Source organism: Corvus kubaryi, unplaced genomic scaffold (genome assembly GCF_017639235.1).
Source record: "Corvus kubaryi isolate FWS band 111438036 unplaced genomic scaffold, C.kubaryi_AGA036_p1.0 37391, whole genome shotgun sequence".
NCBI classification, from domain to species: Eukaryota; Metazoa; Chordata; class Aves; order Passeriformes; family Corvidae; genus Corvus; species Corvus kubaryi.
The window spans coordinates 44,510-71,486 of NW_024581130.1; the positions used below are offsets into that span (position 1 = coordinate 44,510).

General features: G+C 36.3%; 1 protein-coding gene and 1 long non-coding RNA gene across 2 annotated transcripts in view; both read left to right on the forward strand.

Moving 5' to 3' along the window:
* Positions 1-507: 507 nt before the first annotated feature.
* The window catches only part of TMPRSS15 (transmembrane serine protease 15), a 51,114-nt gene continuing 24,644 nt past the window's right edge, over positions 508-26,977 (forward strand). Inside the window, 14 exon segments of the mRNA XM_042037892.1 lie at positions 508-687; positions 3,848-3,978; positions 4,267-4,334; positions 5,164-5,205; positions 7,479-7,621; positions 11,705-11,746; positions 12,063-12,104; positions 13,968-14,087; positions 18,446-18,554; positions 21,254-21,363; positions 22,228-22,365; positions 23,428-23,577; positions 25,832-25,934; positions 26,372-26,522. Of these exon segments, the coding sequence (XP_041893826.1) occupies positions 543-687; positions 3,848-3,978; positions 4,267-4,334; positions 5,164-5,205; positions 7,479-7,621; positions 11,705-11,746; positions 12,063-12,104; positions 13,968-14,087; positions 18,446-18,554; positions 21,254-21,363; positions 22,228-22,365; positions 23,428-23,577; positions 25,832-25,934; positions 26,372-26,522 (1,494 nt within the window). The 5' untranslated portion in view covers positions 508-542.
* Positions 9,357-12,102, forward strand: LOC121669327. The gene is made up of 3 exons (XR_006017719.1): positions 9,357-9,403; positions 11,705-11,746; positions 12,063-12,102. It is a non-coding gene; the product is annotated as an uncharacterized LOC121669327 (long non-coding RNA).

Consider the following 26,977-nt stretch of genomic DNA (forward strand, 5'->3'; position numbering starts at 1 on the left):
GCTGAATTACTGTTCAGTGCTGAACATGTTGCTGAGCTATGGCACATTACTAAACAATTCATTTCCCAGCACTTCCTTTATAAATAAAATTATTTTTAAAGGAATTTTTAAGTAGAATGAGGAAAGATACAGCTTTCACTGTTGTCTTCATAATTGCCCTTGTGAGGAATTAGCAAAAGAAAACTCTCTAAGCAATAAATTTGGCAGCAATATTTTATATCATCACTTAAAAATATCAAATTACAAGAAATAGTGCAAATCTAGTGACTAAACTTACATTTCTGTGGATTTGCTTGTTCTTTATCTGAGACATAACCTTCAGTGTTTCCCTTCTGGGGGAATTTCTTTTCTTCTTATTTGCATATCCTGTTCATGAATATGACTGTTCAAGAATGTTGTAAAAACCTATGTCAGTGAAGTTTTATGGTGTAATTAATTTACAAGCATCTCCTATATATATGTATCTCCGTGTGGATTATTACCCTCCTTTTCATGCTGCGTCTTTTGTCAGTCCTTAATTCACACAAGTTTTTGAGACAGAAATGAAGCGGAAAAGATCATCTGATAAGAAATATGTTCCTCTTAGTATCTATGAGATTTTGTTTGCTTCTCTGCTTGCAATTTTTGTGTGTGTTTGTGTTGGACTGATTGTACTTTCTTGGTTATCAATCCAGGAGTTGGAACGAGGTGAGTAGCCAACCTTTAGCTACAGACCTTTAGGAGTTCTTCAGACTTTGAAGCCAGTGCTGCTATAATTGTTAGTTGTATTTCTTATTTTATGCTATGCTTTTAACGCTGGGGGCAGGGGAAGTGGTGTTTTAGGGTTTGTTATGTGTGAGTTTTTTCCTCCCCTGAAAATTGATGTGAAAAAAATAGGGGAAAAACAAAGCATTGGAATCATGCTCTGAAGCCATATAAAATAATTTTCATGGTTTAGGCTTTGGGAAAGGTCCTTGAGATGCAATCCAAGCTATAAAGCTTTGGTTATTCCACCATATTCATCAACTAGAGAAGGTAATATGGAAAACTGAGAAATTTTGCCTTTTTCTCCTTGTATGAGGTTTGACTCAGAAGACAAATCCACTGAAAGGCTGATAACCCACCGGAATTTGTGGGGCCCGTCTCTTGGAATCTATTAATTTTTTTATTTAAAAAATATTTTAAAGTAATATATTGGTGTGAGACAGATCCAGCCCCAGTCAGCTGCCAGCCCCATGTAAAGCTCAGGTAAAGCCATTCTTAGTCCTTGTCCAATGCTCAGAACGTGAGGGAAGAAGTTACTGATACTGAAAGCAAACTAAATTAAAATATAAATGTTGCATAATTTTCAAATGAGACTGAAATTTTGGTTAAGAAATCTTGTGGATATAAGTTAAATGGAAAGGCCACACCTGGAGGACTGCCTCCAGTTAAGGGCTCCAAAACACATAAAGGATATGGAGCTATTGGAGCATCTCAAGTTGATTATTTTAGCAGAAAAATTGTTCTGCTACATTGATGATTTTGCTGCTTTCATTAATGAAAACTCCATACTATTTCATTCTGAACCTCATGAAGACTACACTAGACTTATGTAAAAAAAAACCAACCAACCAAAACCGTTTTGTCAGAATATCATGTTTGTTCCTTCAGTTGCCATGGTTTTTACTTCCAGATTTTAAAAACTGCACCACCTACTGATTTCTTACCTTCTTACCAGAATGCTATCACACTCCAGTAAAATAAAAGGGTGTGTTACTGAATCTAGAGAAAGGCTTTAACTTAATGACTTTGTTTTTAGAAGATACATAGGCAAGATATTGTCCATGTACAAATATAATTAAAAACTATTTTTTAAATTATAGTTGATATATACTTTAAAAAGGCCTTTGATATTTAGAAATATTTTTTAAACAGATTTGCAATTGTTTTAAGGACAAATGGCCTTCAAAGAAGCTCAAAGCAGTCTGCTATTACCAGTTGATATTAAATTGGTGTCACTATGCGGTGCCTTCCATCATAAGCTGTTCATTGTAGTATTTATTGCTTATCTGCTGTTATGATTCAATTATTAAAAGTATTAGAAATACCTCTGCCCAAATTAAGGTGCAAATGAGACCATATGCCAAAGTCAATAGTATGGATTTTATTTAACAGCAGGAGAGTGAGAGAGAGAGAGAGAGAGAAAGGAAGAAATAAGAAAGAGAGCATTGGGGCAGGAAGAGTAAGGCGGAGACAACTTAAGTAGAAAATATCACGACTCTGTGGATCCCAGTGGCATCCTGTTGATTCTCTTCTTCTTCTTGGTGGTGAGGGTTTCCTGAAAAACACAGAATCCAATGGATTAATATACATTTGGGCCAGGTGGGAATGCCCAGGTACCTCCCCCAGGAGGGGGACAAGTTTGACATAGTCTCTTGCAAGACTCTGTATCCACTGCATCACTTGGCATCACACGCAGTACTCTGGTGCAAGGCCTCAGGAATGGGTTTGGGGAGTGCTTTGGGGGAGTCTTTGATGGATTATGACACCCCCTCAGCTGCCTCTCACAAGAATGTCCCGTGGCTGTGGCCTGTGGGGTTGGCAGTTCCACAGCTGGGCCAGTTTGTGTAAGGGAGGATGGGTGTTCAGTGCCTCCGACCAGAGGTTACATCACACATCTGAAACCTCCTCCTCTCCCCACCTTGGTTGTGGGGGAGTCTGTGCAAACCTGGCCTCTCTGGGCTGTGGTCTCCCCCATCCCAAACCCAGCCAGTGATGATTCTCAGCACAGCTGCTGGGTTTGGCTTTCTGGTGGATGAGTTCTTCTCCCTCAGCCTTTTCCTAGACCTTTTTCCTAGGCTTGAGATGATTGAAAAATAGTGTCACATTTATCTCAGGTTTCCTTAGATGGTTTAGCTCACAGTCCAAAGTTCCAGTCAGGCATCTTCAAGGAGGGGTGGGCTCCTGTGGTTACAGCTTCTTTAGGCAGTTTTGCCATAATGGGCAAAACTCCCTCATAGCAATGTTTAAGCCATGAACCATAATATTTCAGTTCCTGACATCTGCTTTTGTCTTAAAACTTGTTTTTGTGTTAATGCCTTCAAACACAGCCTAAAATACCACTGCTACTCCAACTGGTAAGCAAAAGGCATTTCCTATCATTCAACTTTAATTCAGCTATTTTCTGAGAATTTCCAGTGTGTTACACAGTGAAGAAATAAGTTTTGAATGCATAATGAATTATTTTATGTATACCTCATGTCCTGTAGCATATTAAATCAAGATTAAATTTGCAGCAATGACCAATTATCTAATTTCTTTATAAATTCTCCCAGAATTTCATTCATGTATTGGTGAAAAAGGTCAGGTCAAAAATAGCTTAACTATTCTGGATGTTTCCAGTGCCATCATCAAAACCAGCTTACAGATAAGAGAAAGGGCATAGCACAAATACAGAAAGTGTGAGGCAATAATTCATAATATTTTTAATCCGGAACATATGAAAAACTCATAATTCACTATTTGCCTTCCCATGTATCTCTGTCCCCCGTGTTAGACATAATTGGGCATATCCTTTGTATGCCCATATTGTATCCTTTATCTACTCACAGTGTTCCTGGAAAACAGCACCTAAAACAAAATTGAAAGTAGTGAGAACAAAGGGCAAATAGTATTCATAAAAGTATTATTACAGTTGTAACTATTGTAAACATCAAAAAAGTCTATTTTTTTCTTTAAACTCAGGACTAGGCAGAATGACTCTGATTGCAAAGCAAAACAAAAATCTAGAAGTTATTGTATTGATGATCTGTGTGGAATGAAATCTAATGCAGTATTTTTCATTTCTTTCTATATGATTAAAACACCTTTGTTTTTAATTATTTAGCTGAAGCAGATGTGAATACTCATGACTATATGGGAATATTTAAAATAGTCTCTGGCACATCTTTCACTCCTGCCTTGCAAAACAGTTCATCAGCTGATTTCAAAGTCCTTGCCTTTGATGTTGAAAAATTGGTAAGAACCTATGAACCTGTGGTTAATTCAAGAGTATTTATAGGTACATTAATTCCCTAACATTAACTGCTGTTTATGGCTTTTTCTTTCCAAAAAAAAGAGATATTTCAGGTCCTAAGCCTGGTCAGAACTCAATATATTCCTTGTTTGTCAAAATCAGTGAATCATCAAAGAAATGCCTTGCTTGTGTACTCTACAAAAAGTTATTTCGTACTAAAACCATGATTGTAGTGAGAATTTGTGTGGTTTTAATTCCTGTATTGTTCAAGATTTCTCTTTTTCATATAGATACAAAATATCTTTCAAGAAAGTGATCTGAAATACGAATTTGAGAGATGTGAAATTTCCCAGTTCAAGTAGGTACAGCTTAATTTAACTTTGAAAATAAGTGTCAAAAATCCTCACTTAGATATTTCTCTCAGAAGTACTTACCCTGATTTTCAAGTCATCCTTGGTAACGTCCTGTATTATCCCTTTCACATCTTCCATCTTCCAAGTGCTACTGTGCTAAGTTTGACACCAATGTGTTTCCTTGGGCAAACTTCCTTCTCAAGCTGATGTGTGTCTATGCCTTGGCCAAACCAGTAAGGCTGAGCCCTAAGACCCACTCACAAAACTCTGTATTTTAAAGAACTGCTAAATTATTTTTTTGCCAAGGTGCTGTTTGCAGGGTTGCTGATCCTTGCTATCTAGAAGAAATTTCAGGTTAGAAATCTCCTGGCATAAGCCTCGAGGCTCAGGCACTCATATGTCCCTATGGATATGGATCCACTTAAGTCATATTCCTTAGGGCATTAGCAGCTGAGGCTGTCATTTGACACCAGGAAAAGCTGGAGCCTGTGTGTCCACAAGATTCTATAAAATTGGTACACTAAGATCTGCTTCATTTAGTAAAGCTTGTTTGACCTCATTTTCAATATCTGGGTGTGTTGGGTGTCCTACTGAAGGCCAGCTGACAAGAATGTCCAGGTTACACAGCCAGGTCTGTAGTGTTAATTGCATCTGCGCTATTCTTAATTAGGTCCTGATTCAGCAAAACACGTATAACACTATTTCCCATTACTAAACAGTTCCAGGACATGCTTCCATCCTGTCCAAAAATATTATAGTCTCAGTGGGAACCCTTTGGTGTTGGTTGTGATTTTCCCTTTCTTTTTTTTATTGTTCCTTTTTTTTTTTTTACAGGAAATCTGAAGGTGACCATGGCAGATTGATGCCAGAGACCAGGTATATGTATATAACAAAGTTTAGTTAAAATATGGGCAAGAGACAATGATGCTACTAATTTAGACAGTTCTTCTGTGGACAGCGTATAGATTAAAAAACCAAAAACAACAACAATAAAAACAAAACAAAACAAAACAAACATTTTTGGAATTTGGATAAGTCCCTCTAAAGAGGATGAAGCTTCAAGACATATCTTTCCTCTAAAAACTTCCTTTAGGATTAGATAAAAAAAAGTGATAGTCCCTGGGACTGTCAATTTAGAAAGAAAAATGGAAAGGAGTGAGAAAGGTAAGAAACTATCTAGAAAGGAAAGGATATTGGTTTGTGCTGAGTTTGCTTGTGTAAAACTGCTTAAACTAGAGTCAGATCTCATGTCATTACCAGTAACTCAAGTTTCAAATTAAGAAAAGTATGAGGACCACTGTGATAGGCAAGAACAAAACAGAGCACAAAAGATTAAGATTCCAGCAGAACTGAAGAACCTTGAGAAAGGAATGGCATAACTGGCTGTGTCATAGTTGAACCCAGAAAATTAAAGTACACATTACATGACAACAGATCAATAGTTCTGTGGTATCACATGTTCTTGTGGCTGTAAATACATAAAGTTTATAAGTATGCAAAGGAGATTAGTGTATTGGAATGATAGTCCTTGCAAAAAAGCCCAGAACAAGATATTGGTATATTAGCTGACCACGAATATCAGTAAGTAATGGGAAGCAGATTTGAATTGGAGCAATCTTTTGATTGGAATAGTGAGGACATAACCCTAATTAGTTAGAAAGTGGAGTATGATCACTTTATGAAGGATTATATAACGTTAAGAGAATGGACTCCACAGCAGCAGGAGTAGGCCACTTCCGAAATATTGTCCTTGTGAAGGTAGATCCAGTCAGGAAATTCAGTTTCTGCACAAAGAAAGGGACTATTCTCGTCAAAATTTGGGCATCAGAGATGGAGACATCTCTGAGCAGTTTCCTCAAGACTGTATTTGTAAGTGCTGGATTTTTAGTTTTCTTGACAGGTCAATTTAGATGCTTTTTTTTAGGAGGAGACCAATTATGCCAAAGAACAGCTTACTTCTTTCTATGAACCACAATGGGAATCCAGATATCTACACTGTAAATAACTGTGTTGGGCAAAACTCTTTCTACCCCTGTATCTTGACACAACAATCACAGAAATCACAGAAAATCTGATGTTTGTGAATGTTGGATCTGGCTTTTAATACGTCAGTAAGGATCTATCTTCACTTCTGCTTTGAATAACTTTGTCTCAGACGTTACTTTCTTTTCATTTAAAAAGTGTTTACCCCTTCAGGCAATCTGCTTGGTATTTCACCCTTGAAATGCTGTTGCTGAGTCACAAGGACAGCAATAAAAGGTTTTGTTTGCTCAGCATGGCCTAGAGGTTATCAGAAATACACAAGAAGGAGAGTTTTTCTACATATTGCAAACTACAAACTATGCTCAGCAAAACGACAGGATTAATCACTCCTTACAAAGAGCACTACTGAGTCAGTTGCAAAAGGGTAGTTTAAGGATTAAAAAGTTTACACCTAAATTTAAGTAAAAGAAGAAACCCTTTATGTTTTGCAAGTCTCATACTTCAGCATTACCTTACTCTAGCTACAAATATAAAACTTCATAATAGTGTCTAGAAAGGATGGGAGAGAACAAACAGAAAACACTCTGGATAAAATTCAGACCCCATAGAAGTTAAATGCAGTTTAACCAGAGTCTAAACGACTCTGTTTTCAGCCATCACTGTTTCTTTGTGAGAATCCAGGCAATCACACAGCAGATCTGCAACAAAATAAAGAATCCAGAGATGGTATTTGCTTTGTAGAAGTGGTCACTTTGTATTATATTTTGCCACATGAAGGTATTATGCAATTTTCATAATACTTCAAAGTTCACCTTCAATATTTTAGGGCTAAAATTAATAGACCTGTTGAATGACAGTAAAGCTACTTTAGTTTCCCTCAAGTTCAGCTCCATTGCAGCAATTGAAATGAATGTTGTCTTGGTTTTTTCCAACAGTGCAAGTAACAGTAGATAAAGAAAGAACAAAGTTTCTCCAAGGTTCAAACCTACCTGATAATTAAGAGGTGCTTCTTTATGAGTCAACTTTGCCAGCCAATACTTAAAAAACAATCTGCCTTTGCAAATGGAGCCACTGGTAGAATGAATACTGTCTAGATGATAGGTCGTATAGCAGATTTATTTCATCAGTTTGAATAACTAATTAACTTCTCTGTTTTGTATTTCTAGTGTTGTTGTGATCATCACCCTTTATTTTACCCGGATGGTAACAGTTGAGAAAGTAAAAAATGAGCTGGTTGTGGGTGTCATTGCAAATAACCCTAATCCTACTCAGACTTTGAAAATTGATGTGAACAGCATACAAATCACAGGTAATGCTAGTAAGTTTTTTTGTTTGGTGGGTTTTTTTTGGTTGGTTTTTGTTTGTTTGTTTGTTTGTTGATTCTACAAATCCATAAGAACCACAGGTAGCAGGAATGAAAGCTTTGGCTCCCAAACAGCAATCAGGTTGTTACTTTTTCTCTTGGGTGCCCTCCTCCTCCATTACAGACCTTTCAGTAGCAGCTGGGAGAACTATTTACAACCTTTTCTACTAGCACTGTGTACATTCACTAAGGAGGGAGTAAAGGGCAAGGTAGTAATTTCCCAGTGAAAACCACACAATCTCACCTCTTTTATGAAACATAATATTTGTAATCTTTTTAGCCCTCTAATTAAAGCAATTAAGCTCCAACTGTGTTGTTTCATAAGTAAATACAGTTATAATTTTGTTCTGCTAAAAAATAAGGAAAGGACTCATACTCGCAAAGAGTAAAGTAAATTCATTTATTGAAAATATGTCAGGAAGAAAAACAAACTGCTTTTGGAGAAGTGCACCCAGGGAACTGGCTCCATATTCCTGTAGAGCTTAGGTAAATGTAAGTGGGTGGAGAAAGGAATAAGGCTTTAAGGACTAGGTAGCTTTAAATCCTGCAAATATACAGATATAGTTATTTTATGTAAGTAGTAAAAAATTTATCAAAGCCTAAATGGAAGCCCTTCAAGATCAATGGGCATCCTTTTTATTTTTACCTGAATAAAGCTTCAAAACAGCCCTTCACTGAGGATGAGGTTAAAAACCAATCTGAATTCTTTGAAGCAGAAGTTGATTAGCTGACATTTGAAGACCTGCTGGAGTTACTATTAAGTAGAAACTGAGGAGTGGGAATCTGGCATGCCATGTCTCTTACTCTATACACAGAGGTGCATTTTTTGCTAAGTACTTCAGGTATTCAAAGGCCAAATTCAGAGTCTTGGCATATTTAATTCTCTTTACTACTTGTTTATTCCAAATTACTGCAAAACACTGTGGAAATTGATTGCTCATTATATGTCAAAAATGCCATAAAAAATAATGAAGATCTTCTTAAAAGGTTCTATATCCATTTATGAACTTTGAAGTAGTCAAACTTTTACTGCTTTGGATCATCAAAATGCCTCTTTTCACATGAGATATCACCTGTCCATTCCACCAGGAGTGCTTCAATAAACCAATTGTAACTAATTAACAATCACAATAATATGTGACACTTTTGCATTGTGTATATCAATACGTTCTGCCAGAGACATTCTTATTTCAGAGAGGGAGAGAGGTGTAACACAGGTGTGACTTGCTTGAAATCAGTTTTCACTGTGATTAAAAGTAACTTTCTTTCTTGTAAACTATCCCAAGTTAATTTTCACTCATTCATCTCTTCTAAATACTGTTCTATAAGACACAGGTGCTCTGAAAATCTCTATAGAATAAAAAGCCTCAAGAGAGAGATTTCCCAGGTGAAGACATTCTATATGCAATACAATGAATAGGGATTGAGGATTGAAAGGGATTGCAGTGGCTATGAAACCTTGTAACTTCAATTCATTTTTGGGACCTTTCCTCCTTGGGAAGATCATGGAGTTTGAGAAAAGATTGGGAACAGGGCGAGATAGGCAAAAGGAGGGAAGCAGGACACTGACAGTGATTCAATGAGAAATAGTCACAGGCAATTTCTTTTTAATCTTTATTTCTGTCATCTAAAACCAGACACTGTTCTATAAAAGAAGTTTATACTGAACTTGCTTTCTTCCAGTAGCTGCTGAAAATCCCACTACAGTGATGCCTTTAACTTCATCAGGTCAGTATCTTTCACAAAACAGGCACTAATTTTTGTTACCAATACAAGATGAAGGAAAATAAGACTTGCTGTTTCAGCTCTTATAGCTTAGTAAAGCTGCCCTGGCTGCAGCTGGGGCTTGACTGCCAAGGTCCATTCAGTGATAATTAGCTGCTTTCACCATTTCTGACTATTTGAGAAAGCAGTGAGTGATCTGAAGTCTGAAAAAAAACTGTAAGAGCTTATTAGGGCATCAAACCAAAAGCTGAGTCTCCATTAACCAGCTGAGCTGCAAGCTGAAGTTTTTGTGGATTTAGGGAGGTAGATTACACTGGGGAGTCCTACTCTCATATTGTGGTTACTGATTTACTGAGCAATGTTGACAGACAGCCTTTCCTTCCACTATTCCTGGAAGTTTTGTGATGATAAGATATGAAGCAGACAAAACTACCTTGGTCTCACAAACCTGCCAATGGTCAGCCAGAGAGATAAATAATACAATAAGCACTTTGTAGCACTAGGTGCAGGTAGTCACATGCAAACTGCATGCAAATTATCACATACACTCTCCAGGGCAGGCTACCAAACCTGAAGCTAAGCAATTGCCCCTATGAATATAGGAGGCAAATATTTATTGACATTCTAATTACAGCCATAGTAATGAAAGAGTTATTACTAGTCTGGTTACAGGCCTACTGATGTAGTAATGTAGTAATGTGTATAGTCCAAAGTGTGCAAGTACTGTAGTTTATTCCCAAAGATACAGTTTAAACTGCTAACATACAATTTTTTCTCCTATTTATCCCTTCCTGTGGTATGCTATCTTAGTGCTCCCCTGGGTCCTAAATTCAATGTTGCTAATTATCCTTAAGCAAAAATTTGGAGATAGGGGCGTGTTTCAGAGGAAAGGGGAAGGGAGCTGGGAATTGTCAGCACGCCAGGTTGAGATGGCAGCAATATTCCTGGTGTGAATTTCTTCTCCCTTGGCCTTGTGTCTGCTTGAGGTAATTTTTGTATGTTTTTTAATACTGTTTGCTTCCTCGTTCTTTCTGTTTCAGTCCAAATGTCATGACATACCCAAGTTTTTCCATACAGTACATTTACATCTGCTGGATGCAGGGTTATGGCTCTGCTGACCCTGAAAACATCTTTTACCATCTCAACATGTTACTTTAGCAAGATTTTCTAGTAATTATGCTTACATCACTGCTGCCTCTGCCACTGCCCTGTGTTTTCCTGGAGGGACTTTGCTTTCAACTTGTGCATGCACTTTTGAGAACATCTGTAACAACCACAATTTTTTCAACAGTCTTCAAGATGTAGCTCCCTGATAATTGTTTTACTAGAACTGTTTGCTCCTGCATGCATCTATGTTTTAGGTCTTGGAACATTTAATACCTTCTTAATTGGTTATCCTGTAGTAAATCTATCAACAGATATGTTGATATACATATGTGTATAACTCTTTGAAAATATGTGAAGGCATGAATTAAGCTTCTTTGTCTACAGTAGCTGTCAGAACAGTCCATCCATTCCCTGTTCTCCGCTCTCTCTGCCAAAGAAACTGTATCCTTAAATTTGCTGACACAGAATGCATGGTAACCAGAATGACCTAATTTAACTCAATAGTATTTGTTTAATAAGCATGTTTTGATAGAAAATTGGTAGGAATTCCTCCTGCAAGTTTGTGCACTAGTAGGTCTGGGAGAGCACGAACATTTAACAAAAGTAAGCTGCTGATGGCCAGTGGTCAGCAACTTCTGCCCACAAAACTGATGGATGACAAGCCATAGAGAAAGCCTTACTGCATCTCCCTCTTTATTCCTTCTCGCCCTTCATCTTATAAACTGAGGTTCAGGATCCATTACCTGTAGTGACATGGGGATTGTTTTCAGCTGAAGACATCATCATCCTACTCACATATTTGAGTCTTAATTTAGAAAGCAAAAATAGTAAACAGGGATGCTAATGCAAATTCAAAGAGGAAAAGAAAAAAGATAATTTGGGAGCTGGAAACACCAGGTGCATCCTTAATGAAGTGGAACTTCTGTTGCAGCAATCACAAATACACATTCCATTTTTCCAGACTGTTTTGCAGTTTACTATCACTAATACAAATCTGCTTATTTACCTTAGGCATTTGTTCATGTGTAAATATGTACATGCACAGGAATGTATATATAAACCTGTATTTAAATAGACAAATACTAGATAGGTTTGAGGCTCCTAATTGATTTGTAGAGCAACATTATTTGTCAGAAAATGTACACTTACCTTTTAGTACTAATGTTAAATTTGTCATAACATGTCTTGTTTCAACAGATCCCACGAGTTTAATTACAAGTTCCCTGACACGAACTTCAGGTGAGAACTTTTACAAGGGAAGACAAGAAAGACTTGCTCTTATTTTAGTGGGGGGAAGGTAGAAGGAGGACAGAAATCTTTTAAAGTTATAGAAACACTTGGGTTTCTTGTAATTTTTTCTTATATTTATTGTGTCACTTGAGCTTCAGGACCAAGCCACTCAAGCTGGCATTACCATATCATTACCGGGAGTGTGGGGAGCAAACAATGCAGATATAAAAGCAGATTAACTGCTGCTTAATTCTGCCCAAGCAACTACAGAGGTGTTCCCAGAGAGCAAGCAGTAGAGTTCTAACCTCGTGTTGTGTTTGTCCAGATTCAGGACTACTCACCACAAGCGAGTCCTCAACAACTGTGGGTAAGTAACTGTGCGTGTGGTGGAGCAGGGAGCTAACACAGAACAATCTGAGATCACAGAATTGCACTGCTCATGTACAGCCTCTCCTCACAGCATTTAGTCCTCATAGTCTGTTCCTGCAAATGCAGGATATGCAGGTTTACCTTAGACCAAGGAGACCTGTTCAAAGAGAAAGGACTTCTAAAACTGTACAAGTTACAAAAATGCTGCATGTGTTACATGTGTTGATGCACACATCGACACTAACACTGGCTGGTCTTTTTTTTCATATTATTTCTTGGCATTTATGAGGAAAATAAAATAAACAAACTGATAGCAAAGTATGACTTCAAGTAGACAGAAAGCTGAAGGTGTTTGAATCTTTGAAAAACATCCTCCCACCATCTTACATGGTGAAATATATATGACATCTACAAGCAGTCTAAAGTGATCAATTCTTATGTGTGTACCGCCCTCGTTTAATTGAATATAGCACTTACAGCACAATATACAGTAATTTGCCATTTAAATGAGAAGTCAGAACGTTTTAGTAGGAAAAGTTGATTTCTCTCAATCCAGGAGGTGGCAGTGCTGTTTAGTTTTCCGAGTTGAAAAAACCCAAAACTGATCATGTCGTATGTAAACAATGTTTCCTTGCCTGTTGGGCTGCTGCAAAACCTATTCCTGGGCTATTGGTTGGAAGTTTTGCTCTGGGTCTCGAACGCACAGTTTTGTCTCTGCTCATCTGTGGAAATTCATTCACTGCCACTGTGTCACCTCCAACACTTGACTGGAGTATGTTTGGTTCATTTTAATTTCCAGCTGGATGCAACATGGCAAATCTTTTGGCTTTGCAATGTTTGCATTGCCAACACCGAGAGTGTTTTGCAAAGCACTTTGAAATGCTGCTATACATCCCCACCTATGTCAGTCTGGGATACACAATATGATAACGTACTTAATCTGATTACAGAATAACATCCCTATGGAAAAAAAAAAAAGAAAGAAAACGAAATTTTACAGATTACTATTTTTCCTTCTTGCATCAGAAATTTTGACCTTTTCCTGTAAGAATTTGTTGAAGTAGAGACAAGGAACTCTGTGAATAGTTCTATAGAATTTAATGCAACTTTAAGAATTTTGAAATTATTAGCTATCCAAAGCTTATTTTTGCTGCAGGTTTCTAGTCACTTTAATAGGACCTACTTGAATTCTGCAGATGTCTAAGACCAAAACCCTCTAAAGACTAAAAGAGTTTGTTTGCAATAGATGAACATTTCTTCTTGCAGAAATTTGCTCTTAACTTATACATTTAATTTGTAAGTCTAACAAGAGTATGGCTTCAAATAATTCTGGTGTTTCAAAATCTAGTCTAAAAGGCTCTTGTTTTTTAAGATATGCTGGTCAAAAAATCAGATTCCTTAGCATGACGAGGTGCAACAGCTTGATGTGTTAAAATTGAAGAAATAAAATTGAATTGTATTTACCTAAACCCAGAGATTTTTCACTGTTATTTAAATCAAAGTACAGTTTTCTCACATTATTCGAACATAAGAAATTGGAAAATGTCATTTATTATATTGCATAAAGTAGTTTATTAGTGTAAAGGAAAAAAAAAAGGAATTCATAGACATTTTCTTCCAGCCCTACTTCAAGCTTAGTTTCAAAAAATATTTCACTTCTGGGAAATTTCTCCATTCTGTGGCAAATTTATCTTTTTTGTATGTGATATTTCATTCCAGGCTTCTAAAAATGCAGTTTTGTAAAACACAATAGAGTGGTTGATTTGATTTGTGGTAAAGCAACCAGAGGTAAGTCAATTTTCCTTTGTAGTGAGACTGCATTACTGCTGTGCTCTTATTGCTCTCATCTTTATTATTCCAGCTGAGTGTTTGCCACCTGCTGAACTCTGTGCTGATGGTGTAACCTGCATTAGTGAAGATTTCTTTTGTGATGGAGTCTTGAACTGCCCAGATGGTTCAGACGAATCTGAAAAACGATGTGGTAAGAATGTAAACCCCTGTAAATCAGTCTTTTTTAAACATGCTTAAAACTGTCAGTAGTTTGTAAATAGTTTATGGGCAATAAAGTGCACAGTGAAGTCCAAATCAATTCTACTAAAAATAATGAGAGTGATTTTTATAATCTTTATCTTGCAAGAGGAAACAATTTCCTTTCAAATTCTCACTAATGAAGAATATACTTAACAAATAATTAAATATTAGAATCTATTTAAATATAAAATTCCAGAATTTGTTTCTTACTATAGAAATATTAATAAAATAAATACTATGTAAATGACAAAATTATATAGAAATTTACTATGAAGAAATTTACTATGAAGTGCATCAGTGACATCAAACAATGTTCAGACCAGATGACCTCCATGGGTCCCATTCAATCTCAGCCCTCCTGTGATTCTGTGAAACTGTAGATCTGAAACCCCACTGGTGTTTAACACAAAGAGTTTTTAACCTGCAGTGCAATGAGTTATTTGCCTCTCTCTTATCTTTGAGTACTGTGTCCATTACAGAGCCCCCCTCTACAAGAAGGACATTGAGGGGCTGGAGAGGGTCCAGAGAAGGGCAATGAAGCTGGAGAACAAGTCATGTGAGGATAGGCTGTGGGAGCTGGGAGGGCTCAGCCTGGAGAAAAGGAGGCTCAAGGGGAATCTTATCAATCTCTACAACTCCCTGACGGGAGGGTGGAGCCAGGTAGGGTCGGGCTCTTCTCCCAGGCAACCAGTGACAGGACAAGAGGAAAAAAAACAGACAGTGTTGTAGGGAAACCAGCTGTAGTTACAGTCCACTTCGGAGAGCTGGATGATTTAGCCCTGTTCACTGATGCCTGGTATTTCCAAGCAGTTTGGTCAGTTACCATTAGTGCAGCAATTTTGGCTCCTAACCTTCCAGAAGTACAGTTCTGGCTGAAGGACAAATTGTTGATCCATGTCTCTTATGTTACATTTTCAGTCTTTTCTATCCAAAACCTCGGACCTTCTCTAATTTTATGTATTTGAGTATCTTAGCAGATTTTACAAAAACAGTGGAATGACGGGTAAGAACCTGGATGCACATTTGGGATACCTGCCAATTTTTCCACCTCTAATTCTTCACTTTTGTTCCATTCCTAGAGAAACTTAATATGGTTATATGAAAGCTAAAATTGTATAGATTTTCAGAAATTCTTCAGAGCTTCACATTGAGATTTATGACCAACTCATAATTCATGCTACAAGTGCTCTTGCGTACAAAAGAGTTGCTGTCCTTCAAAACACTTGGTTTGTTTTTCATCTTGATTGTTATTCCCTCTAGTATTTCTGATTTCATAATATGTCAGTGGTTTAAAAATATAGGATTAAAAAGTGAATTTTAGTAATCTCTTTCCTGCATTAGAGAGAATTCAGTAAAAATCTCAGATTCTCAGAAGAGATTCAGGAAATCGAAGACCTTTTATTTTCTTGTGTTACTGATTAAAATTATCTTGAAATGTTTCTCTCTGGCTCTGCAATGCAGTGCAGTAACAAAAGGCTTCACAAAAGTACAGCTAGCAATTTCAGTGAAAGGGTCTCTAGAGAAATGTGAAGTCTGAACAGCAGAAACTAATAATGACTGGCATTGCTGTAAAGCAGCCGTGTAGCTCATAGGGGTACGGAAAGGGAGACCGGAGGCTGATCCCAGGAGGGGTTTCTGCAGACTCTTTGCAGTTATTATATGTCTAGACTATCATTTTGTGATTAACCACCTCACAGCATCACTACAGCACTGAGAGAGATTAATCACAAAGTAATGAACTGCACTTGGCAGAGAAAGGTCCTATCAAGTGAAGTATGTGGGCTTGATTTGATCAGTTTGGGGAGCTTCTCCCTCAAGTTCAAGGCTAACAGGTTGAAGCCCTCATAATGTCCCACATATGGAACATTAGTAAATAGAAATGGACAGCAAGAGGCATGTTGGGGAAGCAGTGGAAGTGGTTCCTACAAAGGATGTCTCCTGTCTCCTTAGAACAACTGCAGCTTTTCTTTGGGCTCCAGGAAGAGGCCAAATGTAATGAATTCCGTGACCCTGCCCATCTTTGACCACAGCTGCCTTCTCCCTGCAAGGAGGAAGCAGTGGGAGGTTCTCTAGGGAAATAGGACCAGTCCCTGCTCTCTTCCTGCTCATTCCTGATGCACTAAGCACTGACTATTGCTAGGCTGTGGATGACCTGCCTAAGGACCTTTTCCAGAGTCTTCCTGTACTGTTTCAATTTACTCACTGTCTCTTAAGAGATAAGGAACAAGTAAAAGGAAACAATAAGAAGATAAGAACAATCATAATAATAGGGGACTGGAGCATCTCTCTTATGAGGAAAGGATGAGGGAGCTGGGCCTGTTCAGCCTGGAGAAGAGATGAGTGAGAGGGGACCTCATCCATGTCTGTCATGGAGGGATCAGAGCATGGACCAGGCTCTGCTCGGTGGTGCCCAACAATGGCACAAGAGGCAATGGGAGAAACGGATGTCCAGGAAGTTCCACCTGAACATGAGAAAGAACTTCTTCACTGTGCAGTGACCAAGCACTGGAACAGATTGCCTAGAGACAATGTGGAGTCCCTCACTGGTGATATTCCAGAAGTTTCTGGACACAATGTGCTCTGGGATGACCCTGCTTGAGCAGGGAGGTGGGACCAGATGATCCACTGTGGTTCCTTCCAACTCAACCCATTCTGGGATTCTAACAGAAATGAATAGCCAACACTTGCCATTGATTTTATTAGAACAGTATGCTTATCTTTTGTATTTTTGTCCATCCTATAAGATTCCTTTTAGATCAGATTATGTCTTACTTGTAAACAGCACCACTTTTTTGTAATCTTCATTGATAACAAGCTGGGCACTTTCCTTCTTCTCACACCAATTTTCTTCTCATTGGCAAGCACAGGAAACACATGAATTAAAGTGGTGAGAAAAAGTACTTCTACATCAATACCCAGCTCTAATGCTAATATAGAATAAAAACTATCATTCATGGACCTTTTTTCTCTATGTATTTAAAAACTTATCTGTTCCGTTTTCCTCTCAAAGATTGCAAAAAGGAATATGTTTCTATTTCAGCTCAAGCATTAGGCATGTTGGCAATGTTCATCCTGCACAGTCTTTACTAATGGTGTATGGCTGACTGAAACAAAGCTTTATTTTTATTTTGTGTTTGCTACAGTGGTAGGCAGAAAGAATTTTACACTTATAAAATGAACACACAAGGAGCCCCAATTTATTCTTTTATATATGTAATTTCCCAGAGGAGGGCTGTGCTCAATAAGATTCCCATTTAATTTTCAATATGATTCGTTATTCGTAATTGGGACAGTCATTATAGGTATGATTTCATTTCTGAAATTAATGAAAAGCTCTATCTAATTTCTGATCATCTACCTCAAATTGATGAACTTGTCCTTAGCTCTCCTGATAATCATGTGTTACTGATTTTATACTTATGTGAAAGTCTATGATACTTTTTGAAAAACTGAAGAAGAAACATCATTAGACAGATTCCTAACACAATGTTCAAGAGATGCAGCAAAAGCTTCAGCAGTTCTTCAGTGACTGCTGAAATAAAATAACTCTACATGAATTATCATTTCCAAACTTACTAAGGCATAAAAATACCTTTTTTTCTCCTAAGTAACTGGTTTTTAAAGTGAAGAACTTTCATAGAATGGAATAGCAGCACCAAGGAAATAAAAATAATAAAAGGCCTTTGAAAAAATAGATGATGATGGATGACATTTACCTCAGCTGAATGAATTCAATAGCTGGCAGGAAACTTGGGAGATCCACTTATCTCTTCGAGTACCCAGTAATATATAAGGCGACAAACAAGGAAGCTCATAAAAGTAGAGATAACTGTAGTCAACCATATCCCTTTTTGCTTTTATTCACATGATATCAAATTGTCTCTGGTAGTACAAACACAGTTTTCTGATTTAAAGTAGCTATAGGTAAGAACTGGTAAGGTAAGATCCTGTCTCCTTATAAAAGTATAGAATAAAATGAAAGAAATAATTGGATTAACTAAAACCAGTTGTTGGATTTGAATTATTTGAATTGGTTTAGACTAGTTTGGATTTGTTGCATTGTATCTAATTTAAAAGTGAAATTTCTGTACTGTTTTTCTTCTCATACAGTATTTTGAGATCAAATATTGATAAGAATTAGAAATGGGAATAAGTTGATAGTGTATTTTACTCGGTCTTCCTACTGTTGCTTACAAAGCAATTCCAAGGTAATCCATGTAAACCAGTATCCAGGGTCACCCTCATTTTGGCTCTGATTCTGTTTTACAAATGTCATTCTGACAAATGTTCTTCATTATATCTTTACAGCTGCAGTTTGTGATGGAAAATTCATGTTGACTGGTTCCTCTGGATTTTTTCACTCTATGAATTATCCAAAGCCATATAATGAAAATATTTTTTGCCAATGGATAATAGTGTAAGCCATTTTCCAATAATTTTGTACCTAATGTTTTTTTGATTATGTAGTGATCTTGTTTCCTCCACAATAGTCTTATGCCATTTGCTTTTATTCCCAAACATTCCAGCATAGAAAATATGTAATACCATTTTCTCCCTCGTATTTATGTAACTTCTCTTTAAAAACCTTCATGCATAGGCTCCATAATTATATCAATAATTTCCCCACTTACATAAGTTCTTAGGTATGATTTTGAGAAATCTTCTGTGTAATATGCATCCAGAGGAACAGATGTGTAAACTCAAAATAAATCATGTAAAGTAATTGCAAGATTTTTTTTCAAAGTATTGCATTAAATAGTAGTCTTCAGGTAATGCTTTTATATGACGTAACTCTTACTTAACAGAAGGGATTTTCAAGAATTCCTTTGTCATCATCTGGTTTCATCTGGGAGTTAAGAGTACCCATGTTTTATGTAATTTAGGAATATGGTAAAGAATTGCATAGTTAGCTTTTGATATAATAGCACCAAATGCCTTTTAAGCCTTAGGCACAAGAAGTGGAATTTTTTTATCGCAGATATATACCTACAGACAGGGAAAGCTGTTTGATTTTGACACTCTAGGTCCACTTCATAGGCCAGGGAGAAAAAAGACAGCCACACTATATGAAAAAAATCTCATCCTAAAGTATATATCTAAAAAAAAATTATTTGTTCACAAGTTAGTCCTAAAAATCCTTCCTATGACTGCCAATTCAGAAGTTACTGCTTTGAAAGGCAGTAAGTCTTATTATGGTTTTGTAATAATGGCTGTTCTTGGATTCTGAGAAGTATTAATTTGGCGGGAGATTTCAAAGGAGATTAAGAAATTGCCTTTAAAATTGGAAAAGGTTTGGACTTCTCATTCCAAAGCCTCCTTTGAAAATGCTAGGCTTTGATTTTGTTCAGAACTTTCATCTTTACCTTGAAGTCCTGATTTTCCTTCTGTTTAGTACATTTTTTCCTTCTCATCTTCAGCAGTACTGTTCACCAATAATCACTGGCAACACCTGGCTTTAAAATACGGGTGTGTCCCAGGAAAAGAACAAGATTTTGTCCTTCAGAATATGTCTGCCTTGTTTCTCACTTCACGGTGTTGCAGAATTTGAGCACAGTAAATAAACATGGCCCAAGGGCCCTCCTTCCTTCTAAACTGTTAACATTGCTCCAAGTGCTGCTATAGCTGCAAGCAGCATTGTATTAGGTAGATATCTATACCAGGTACGTAGCTAATAAAAGCTTCATTTTGGAAAGAATCATGAGCAATTGCAAATAATACAGTAGATGTTATGCAGATATGTGTAATTGCAGACTGAACAATAACGAAAACAACCATTTGAATTTATTTTCCACTTAATCTGCTTTAAAAATAATCTGGCAACGGTGAGAATAAAGGCCTAACAAATTCTAAGTGGCACTCAAATTTTGTCTTTCTTTCAAATAGAGTTGTTTCTATGAGGGAACATTTTAGGTTTTCCAGTAACCCATGGTCTTTATTATCCCTATAAAAATGTGTTAAAAGGCAACCTATAATACATCCGAGACTGGATTTTTCTTGTGTCTGCCTTTGTATAGATATATTTCCCCGTTACCTTTAGGAAGAGCTTTTACATTTTCACCCCATTTAACTCCAAATGAAGATCCAATCTCCTGTCCTTTTAAAACAGCTGTATGCTCAATATTTCCCTGAAAGTTTAGCTTCCTGAAACTTTCAACTCTATGTTCTACTCTTTTCTAAACAAGGCTATTTCTTCCCTCTGGTGAAATATGAAACAACAGAAACCACAACAACAATTTAAAAATGCAAAAATTTTTAATTATTTACTCCACACTTCTCTACTAATCATTACTGATAAGCAGCAGCAGATTGCTGTTGAAAGCCTGTTTCCATTGAGTCTCTCAATTTCAGAAAAAAGCAAATAGTGGTAGCTAAGATGATAGTCATAAAAGTGTTTTAGAATTTAGACTACCATATATGTGTAGTGGAAAGCAAATGGGAGAACAAATTAAATACAGATTACTCAAAGAGCATAACTGTAGCAAAATAAAGCCAAGATTTTTTTACATTTTGCTTCAAGTGAGTTTTGTCATTGAACTTTCTGTATTTGGGATTTATAACAATTTCTCAATATGTGGGTTTGAGATCATCAAATCTGCATGCAAATCCTGGTTTTGTCATGAGAGACAGTATTTTGGACTTACAGGAGAGAGATTTTGATATCTTGCTCTTCATATTGGTATCTTGATACTCTTCCTCTGGCCTTGGGAAGTCTACCTGAGCAGTGAGATGATATCTAAGAGTAACATGTATGAAAAAGTGATTGCAATTCAATGAGATGCAGAGGACAAAAAAACCCAACCAGAACCATACGAAAAACCCATTGTAGAGCTGATAATCACATTCTAGAGTTCAGAACATTCAGTTTCTAGAATATACTTAACTCTGGTGAGTAAAGGTGTACGTGCACTGTTACAAAAGGTTTATGCCCAATTCCTTTGGCAATTTTACAAGCTAAAATTTAGACAAATAGGTCATCTTAATTAATAACCTTGATTAATATAATTTCATGTTGCTTCTGAACTTAACATCATTCAAGCACTCATTGACTTCAATGAGTTAACTACAGTCAAAGAATAGATTTTCAGTTTTGAGTTTATTTTTGTCTTGTTGCCTTAGAGTGCCTCAAGGGTTGTCCATTAAACTGAACTTCACTTCTTTTGAAACACAACCGTATTCAGACACATTGAGCATTTTTGAAGGATTAGGACAAAACAAGGTTTTAAGAGGTAAGTTTATTTTTCAACTAATAATACTTTTCCATTAATAGAATCTAAGTGGTAAAATAAGTATTTTGAGGTATAAAAAGTTGTATGTATACATTTAAGAGAAAGACTGGATCTGTGTAAAGTTGCCCTGTTAGACAATTAATCTTAATATACCTGTCTGCCCTTAAATTTGATGAGATAAATGCATCTCTTATACATTAAGAAATTCTACTTGTTTTTTAAGATCTTATTTGAATGATCTTGATAACTTCATCAGCCTCATGGTCTTGTGATGTCCATGTTTCATTGGAAATATATTGTCAGAAGTTCCTGTAATATCACACACAGTAACATAAAACTAAAGCATCTAAACTGAACTGTGAGAAGTGCTACCAAACTCACTGAAAATCATTACAAGTATGGCATTGCTTTCCTCAGATCCTGACATACTGATGATACCTTATCTCTGTCTCTACATTCTACTCTGAAAACGGGGATTGTACCCATTTTTCACAAGACTCAGTCAATTCGGCTGAATTCCATCAGAGGTGGAAAACATCTACTGAAGATAGAATATAGAGAGAGAAGTCAGAAAGATATATTATTTTTTATCCTTGTTTTTGGAAGCAGGTAGAGAATGGGAATGGGAAACTTTAAAAGACTAGCTGATATCCATATTGATGGATATGAGAGATGGAATATGCAGAATATTTATATGTCAGCCAAACAGCTAAATGCTTCAGGGGTTAGGATCACAATACAACAGGGAAAGCATTCCCTAAGACTCAATAAATTAATCCACTGTGCTTTTGTGACAACACTGGAAATTTTAATCTGCATGGGATTGTTTTCTCTCTGACTATATGTTTTCTTATTTGTTTTCAGCTTCTCTGTCAGGGAAAAGTCTTGAAACAATTTACATTTTTTCCCATGAGGCTACAGCACAGTTTATGTCCGATTATTCAGAGAATTATAATGGCTTTAATGCAACATACACTGCATTTAATGCAAGTGAACTAAACAGTAAGTGTTCTGTGTGTGTGTCTGTGTGTGTGTGTGTTTGTTTTTTATCCCAAAAGTTTGGTGAATCTATATTTTCAGTTTGAGAAAATGGAAGTGGAAAGGGAAGCAGCATTTTCTGGCCTCAGTCTACTAACTAGTTTCACTTTGAAAAATTTCATACTGTTTTAAATATCAAATAAATTATTTCAATAAGGCCATTCACAGGTTTACAGGCCTGTGTCTAGCAGTAGGGTGATGTCTAACAAAGCTCATCTGTGTATATAAGACTGTGTCCATACTTCCATCAGATTCCTCTCAGCCAGTCTGTTCACTAATGGATACTATGAAATCATTGACCACAATATCTTTATAAATAAACATTCAGAACAACAGTTACAAATACCATTCAGGAAAACACCTGCTTCAGTAAAATGGCATTAGGAAAAGTCTGGATGCAGTAAATCTACAGTGACAACAAAATCCATCAATATGACTCATGCTTTGTTGATTGGATAAATGAAGGCTTCTTGAGCCGCTAAATTTGGAGCAGGAGGTGAACAGGGAATGTGGCTGGGATGGAATATGCTGCAGAAACCATCCAGAGGGCCAGCAAGCTCTTGTCATGTGGAAGCTCTGACAGATGTGCATTTCAAGGCACCATGGACACTGAAACATGAGAACAAAAGTGATGAGGATGCTGCAGAAAAGACGTGAGCAAAGAAGGAGCAAATGAGAAGAAAGAAAGGGGCAACCCAGGGGGGTGGAGCACTGGGCTCTAATGGTGAGCCCTTTCTTCTGGAGCAATCCAGGCCTTGGCAAAGAGGAAAAGAAGGATCAGAAAAAAAGGTTAGTGAAAGAGTGAGAGAATATGTAGGGCCACTCTTCAAAAATAGTGTTTTGTTAACAAGTACAAACAACACATTTATTTGAGTAATTCTGTTACATTGCATAAAGATGAAATTGAGTCACTGTGGGTTGGTTTACAAACATATTTAAAAATTTACATCGTTCATCATTCATTCTTGTATAATTCTGAAAAAATACCTCTGTCACCTTTTATTTACTAGAAGTTCTTATTCACAGATTATGAGAAAATCAATTGCACTTTTGAAGACGGCTTTTGTTTCTGGATACAAGATTTAGATGATGATTCAGACTGGGACAGAGTTCAGGGTCCTACTTTTCCCTTGATGAGTGGTCCTGAATTTGATCATACATTTGGCAACGTGTCAGGTAAGACCAAAAAAAGTGACTTGAAGATTAAAGGAAAAACTTGATTTAGCTTATATCACAGCATAATGAGTTCTTCATAGTGGTATTACCAGGATGTCATTTTATTCTGCCATAAAAATGAGTCAGGACTACCAGACAAAATGTTTTATGTTACTGATTGCCATCTTGTGGAAGCATACCAAAACTAAAAGAAGAAATAAAGAAATAAGTAAAATGATAAAAGTTTCAGGTTCTGAAAATTTTCAATGCTATTATTACATTAAAGTGCCTTATGTGAGAAAGGAATTCCTATTATGCAAAAATGTTATAGGTCAAAAACCTGCATGTTGAGGGAAAAAGATAAAATTGCATATTAGGCAAATCACTTCTATTTCATCCCTCTCTACTGCTGACATCCTCATGGTTGTCACAAAATAATTTTGATTTTAAAAATTTGACCTGCAGTTTACAGGGTGCATCTGTGTCCCCAATTACTGCACAGCAAACACACCAACTGTGCCAAACACACAAACACTCCAGTAACTGTTACAGTTAAATAACTTAATTGGAAGAGTGGTCATATCAAAAGAGGAATTTATTTAAAGAGACAATACTGATAGGAATTGGATTTTGAGTGTATCATGAATCCTTATCCCAGAATAAGACTCCATACATTTTTTACCTTTTCAACAATAAAACCAAACAATCACTCTCTCAGTTGATTTATCAGTCCATCTAAAACCGAGTAAAACATAAATTGGATTTTGCAATGCTTATATGTATTCTATGCAAGACTTACATAAAGCTTATTCGGTGAAAAATAACTGGGAAAATTGCAAATTATTCAGAAAGAAGTTACTCCTGGGAAACGAAAAATAGTATTCTGCACTTTATCAGATAGAAATTATTCACCCCTCTCTGAGTAAATGCACATTTTCTAAACAATCTCCAGAACACTGTTTTGTCTTCCCACTTGGCTCCCAGAATGCAAATCGGATGAAAGAATGTAAAATTTGTTTAATAAAACACTTGACAATGATTTTTTTCTCTTGAAAATACTAATCTGTTTTGGGTGTTCTCTATTTCCCTGTGCCAAGTCTAAGCTGACATATGTAATGTTCCTATATGTAATGTTACTATTGTGTTGCATATTTAAATTTCTGTGACCTGTGTTTTGTGTAAAAATGTGAATCACATCATTAATATCAGGCTATTACATTCAGTGAAACTCTATTTTTGATTTTCTTCTCTCGAAAAGTAAAGAATTTAATACACATTCAAAAATTGATTCTGAATGCTCAGAGAATTGATGAAACAAAGATCAAGAACTGTCCCTTTGATTATATGAAGAACTTTTTCCTTTAAGTTAGACACCATTTATATTTTAATGCATGCTCTCTAAGTCAACAGATGAAATTAAAGTCCTGGTTCAGATTTCAGACTAATTTTCAGGTATTTTAGCCTCCCACATTAAAAAAACCTAGATAATCTGGAAGTGTAAATAACAGAATACAGTATCTATAATTTAAATTACATAATTATATTCATTTGAAAATTCTATTAATATAATATTTGCATATAAATGCATTAGATAGATAGAAGAAAATATGAGATTACACACATGATTTGAATAAAGCAAGATTTTTATTTTAAATCTGCCTAAGTTTGCATTTCTTATGACAAATCCAGTGCTTCTGTGGCCTGGCCTCATATGGCAACAAGTGGTCCAAATTCCCAGCTGCAACAAATTATCTCAGAAAGAGCTACAAACTCATTTTCACAAATAAAGGAAGTTTTTGGTTTTTTATAATGCTTCACCTTGCTATAAAATATTCACATAGTCATTCTGTCACCCTCTCAACACGCAATCCATATTTCCTATTGTCATACGGATGCAAGTTATAAAACTGTCAGGAAATTCTCCTGCAAAATCACAAGCAATATCAAGCAGGAAGACATTTTTATAAACCCAGTAGAATTGCTGCCTTCACTACATTTAAGGCAGGTTTCCCACTGACTTGAACAGGACTGGTTTCCCATTGCTTATCTAGTTCTGAGGAGTATCCAAGAAGCTTAAAAGCTCAATTTAATATGTCATTGAGTGATGAATACATCTTGGGATAATCATTCACATTTACTGTGTCAGGAATCTTCCAAATCATGCAACACTATCCGTGCTTGATGTTATTTTTAATGTAAACACTCTAATTCAATAAGTAAAAAAGAAAAAAGAAAGTTCTTCTGTCCTGGCTAAAGTGTGCTCATTATCTTGTAGGATTTTATATTTCAACACCCATCGGACTTGGATTCGTAGAAGAGCGAGTCCGGATTCTGAGTTTGCCTTTGGTCCCTTCAGATATGTATTGTCTAAGCTTTTGGTATTGTTACATCGTTCCTAAACCTATACTTTTTTAAAGAAAATACCTAAAGAGCTTTCTTTCAGATAAAATATTAATCCCACTCAGCGTGCCAGCAACACCAGCCTGGTTCTGTTTGGATTTCCATGATCATTCCCAACTCCAGGCGTGAAGTTCAACTCCTTTATAACTTTGACTCTTACAGTTAACTTTAATGTTTTTTCTTTTTCACCCTTCATCCAATATTCATTTCTGAACAAAAATAATATTACGAATCCCTGAAATGTTTTTTGTCATGAAGCTTAACTAGGCCTCTACAATTCCAGGTGTAATCCAAACATGCAATTAATTTTATTTTCATGCTTGTGTCAAATTAATCCTGATTTGATAAACCATTGTAATTTTTTAATGGAATTTGACTTCGTTTTAATAATACCCAAATGCTTTTCCCCCTCTAGGTATTTCATGTATGGTGATAATGTTTACCGTTTAAGAGTTAGCATAGGTGATGAGCATGGTCAGGAAAACATCATTTTTGAGAAAGAAGGAAACTATGGAAACAACTGGAATTATGGACAAGTAACTTTAAATGAAACATCTGATTTTAAGGTTTGTTGAACTGCCTCTTTTTTTTTTTTTTATTTTAGCTAAATTGATATCAGAGTTTTCTGTGTAATGAACCCAAAGTTGCACAGCTTCAAAGATACTTAGTATCATTTAACAATGCGTGCCATCAAATAAGTATTAGCATGCAGAAGACTGGAATCCCCATTTGAATTCTCGCATCCCCTTTTCCTTACTCTGGGATTTAAAGATTTTTGTATTGCAGAAAACAGAAAACCTGATCATTGTCAAGGAACAATGAATGTTATAATGAGAGCTTTCCACAAAACAAGAGTTTTCAAAGCCTATCAAAATCTGCTGTGGAATATAAAATCTCAATACTGACGTGAAGCACTGAGCCATTAGAAGACTTAAATTTAAATTGCTTCAGATTGTGAATCAGTGTTTTCACTAATTACTTACAGATTAATCCACTGAAAGTATGTTGCAGATGGAAGTGA